The sequence below is a fragment of the Nannospalax galili genome, unplaced genomic scaffold, assembly GCF_000622305.1.
Source record: "Nannospalax galili isolate Female #2095 unplaced genomic scaffold, S.galili_v1.0 scaffold8917, whole genome shotgun sequence".
In the NCBI taxonomy this organism is placed as follows: Eukaryota; Metazoa; Chordata; class Mammalia; order Rodentia; family Spalacidae; genus Nannospalax; species Nannospalax galili.
Genome location: NW_008339560.1, coordinates 4193 through 7567, shown reverse-complemented (window position 1 = coordinate 7567; position 3375 = coordinate 4193). Strand labels below are relative to the sequence as shown.

At 46.4% G+C, this 3375-nt stretch overlaps 1 protein-coding gene across 1 annotated transcript in view; it reads right to left on the bottom strand.

Annotated features, from left to right (window-relative positions):
* LOC103735146 (ryanodine receptor 2-like) overlaps positions 1-3375 on the bottom strand; it is a gene marked incomplete at both ends in the record, with an annotated part of 32045 nt that overhangs the window by 26673 nt on the left and 1997 nt on the right. The window contains 2 exon segments of the mRNA XM_008834277.1: positions 2-39; positions 2628-2695. Coding sequence (XP_008832499.1) covers positions 2-39; positions 2628-2695 — 106 coding nt within the window.

Below are 3375 nucleotides of genomic sequence, written 5' to 3'. Positions count from 1 at the left end.
TCGTCTTTGGGCTTTTCTTCTTTCTCTCCATCTTGCCCCCTATAGAAAGAAAGAAAGTATAAGCCACCCAAAAGCCACACAACTAAGCAGGTACTATGCAAATCCTAGTGACCAAACCCTGGAATCACAGCATCAGTCCTTGTGTCTATGTATGTTATCATGTGTATGTGTTCATGTGTGTTCATGGACATGTGTGCATGAGGTTTCATGTGCACATGTATGCATGTGTGTGTGGAGGTCACAAGACAGCCTGAGTGTCCTTCTTCCGTAGGTGACCAGAAACTCACAGAGATCTGCCTGCCTCTGCCTCCAGAGTGCTGGGATTAAAGGTGTGTGTCACCACACCACCACATCACACCATCTCTTACTGGTCTGGGGTTCACCCTTCAGGCTGGGCTGACTGGCCAGCAAGTCTCAAGGATCTGCCTGCTCCACCTCCCGATGCTGGGATCACAATTACAGGTCACCACACCCAGCGTTTGTATGTGAGTTCCAGATCAAACTCAGGGTCATATACCTGTGTGGCAAGTACTTGTGGACCACCATCTCCCCAGCCCCGACACTAAGTTCTGTTCCAATGAATCATAACATTCTGGATTTTAGACCAAGGGGTAAGATCTCTGATCCCTCAGAGATGAGTAATTATATGGAATTCAAATCTAGAGGACATTTTTCCAGATTTACCAGCCCATAATTCAATTTTTTAACATTTTTCTAGTCATTGAGACTTAAAATCAGGGCATTTTTTTTTCACATATATAAAGTACACTAATTCAATAATATGCTGAAACAGATAATTACAGTTACTTAATTTGATTAAACAAACTATATTCTTTTTAATATCAATATAATGTTATTGATACATTAATTCCAGATAACAACAGAACTAGCACCAGAAGTTTAATAACTTTGAAAATTTTCACTTATTTTTTGTGTGTGCTTTTGTGTATGTGGAGGTCAGAGGACAACCTGCGGGGGTAGGTTCTCTCCTTTCAAGATGTGGGTCCCAGGGATCAAACTCAAGTCATCACACTTGGCAGCAAGCACCTTTACCTGCTGAGTCATCTCGCTGGCCACAGGACCAGAACTTAACATCTAAAACCCCTGTAAATAGAAAATGGGAATCCTCTCCGTGAGGAGGACTCACCACCTGCACGCACAGATGCCACTCAGTCCACAGGAGGTTCAGCTTACATCATGCTTAAATGAAGTAATTAGTGTTATCTCATGCCCACTGTGCACGGTCACACATGCGGACTCTTATATTCTAAACGTCATTCACCTAGCCACGTTTACAGTGGATCAAACAGTGTAAGATCTATGACAACTGTAACTGACTACAGGGACACTACCATGAAAACAGGCAAAGGGAATTAACACAGAGAGGAAGCGAAACTGCTGTGTGTAAAGAGCATAATAGGTGCCCAAGGACTATGGCTTTTCTTAGATTTTTCTAGATGCGCATATGAGAGTGCATAAATGGGGAGTTTAAACATCTTCAGTTACTAATGTAAAGTCGTTGCTGAGCTGCCGGTTGTTTTCCCTGATTCATATCCAGCCCATGTTTCCTATCTCTGCTTTGAAAACCAGGGATGCCGATGAACCTGAGGGCTGTGGGGCCCCACACCGGAGCAGCCGAGTCAGAACCTCTAAAGTGGGGCCCAGGAATCCACATTGTGTGTGTTTGTGAGTCCAGGGGTGCCTGTGTGTGGAGGTAAGTGTACGTGCGCATGCGTGTGTGTGTGTGTGTGTCTGTGTGTAGGCCAGAGGACAACTTCAGGTTGCCATCCACCTAGTTTTGGGGAACAGAGTCTCTCACTAGCCTGGAGCTCACCCATTAGGCTGAACTAGCTGGCCCTGGGAGCCCCAGGGATCTACCTGTCTTCACTTCCCCAGGACTGGGATTACAGTCTGGCACACACCTCCCACACTGGCTGTTTTTTATGGATCTGGGGCTCAAACTCAGGTCCTCACACTTGTCGGCAACTGTTTTACCGACTGAGCTATTTTCGCTGCCAGGAGTCTGCAGTTTTCTTTTTTGTTAAGATTTATTTTATTCTTAATAATGTGTATGTGTGTGGTTTGGGGCACATGATTACAGGTGCCTGGGGAGGCCAGAAGAGGATGTCAGGAGATGAAGTTACAGGTGGTTGTGAGTTGCCCTGTGTGGGTGCTGGGAATGGAACTGGGTCCTCTGGAAGAGCAGTGTGAGCTCTTAACAGCGAGCTGTCTCACCAGCCTGGAATCTACATTTTTAACTATCTCTCTAGATGTCTAGGCCCGTGGCCTTGATGGTCAGGCCTGGGGATTGTCACTCTAGTGGCCTCTGCCATGTTGGGCTCTTCCCTTCTTTGAAGGGCACCTGTGGTTTTAGAAGACGGAGGGTTACCCATCAGTCATCTGCGGAGACCATTCACAGAGCCCTCGACTCTTTTCTGACAAAGAAAAGATGGGGAGGAATCCACAGTGGCGTGCACTCAGCGCTGTAAGGACTGAGGTCCTGGCCTTCGCAGAGATGTGAGATCAGGTCATGGGACACCCCTGCAAGGATTCACTACCCCAGCTCCCAAAGAGAGAGAGCAAGGACAAGACGGAGATGCAGAGGGAAGGACATGGGCCAAACGTACTCAGACTTTTCAGGGTCAGATTTCATTTCCTCTTTTTCTTCCTTTTCCTCTTCTTTTGCCTTTTGTCCCTTGAATATATCAACAGAGAACAGAAAAACGGGATTATTATTAATATTGTGTGTGTGCATACACGCACCTGTGTGGGCATGCGTGTATGCACATGGAAATCAGAGGACAACCTAAGCTGTCATTCATTCCTCAGACTGCATCTACCTTGTTTTATGGGAGGGTCTCTCACTGGCCTGGGATTCTTCGAGTAGTCTGAGCTGGCTGGCCAGCGAGCGCCAGGGATCCATCTGTATCCAGTTCCCAGTGCTGGGATTACAAGCCTGTAGCATAACCCTTAGCTCTTTCTTCATTTTCATGTGGGTTCTATGGCCCAAACTCCAGTGTTTACGCCTCATGAAGCAAGCACTTTACTGCCTGAGCGATCTTCCCAGCTCCCTAAAGCAGAGTTACATATCACTGTTGAATCCATTTAGGGAGCGGTGAGGCCATGTGCACATCACCATCCACAAAGGGCACCTTTGTGTTTCTACTGAGAAGTTCCATGTTTGTGTCTAGGCCCCTCTTCTGCGAACTCACCTGTCTAAAAGCAGTAGATCGGAGTTTTCTGGGCTTCTTCCACCATCCTTTCTCATTTCCCTTCCCTACCTACTCAAATTCTCATCATCTTTCAAGGCCAATTTAAGTCCCACTTCTTAGTCCTGTCATCTAACCAATGGTGTTTGAACTGTATCAATATACA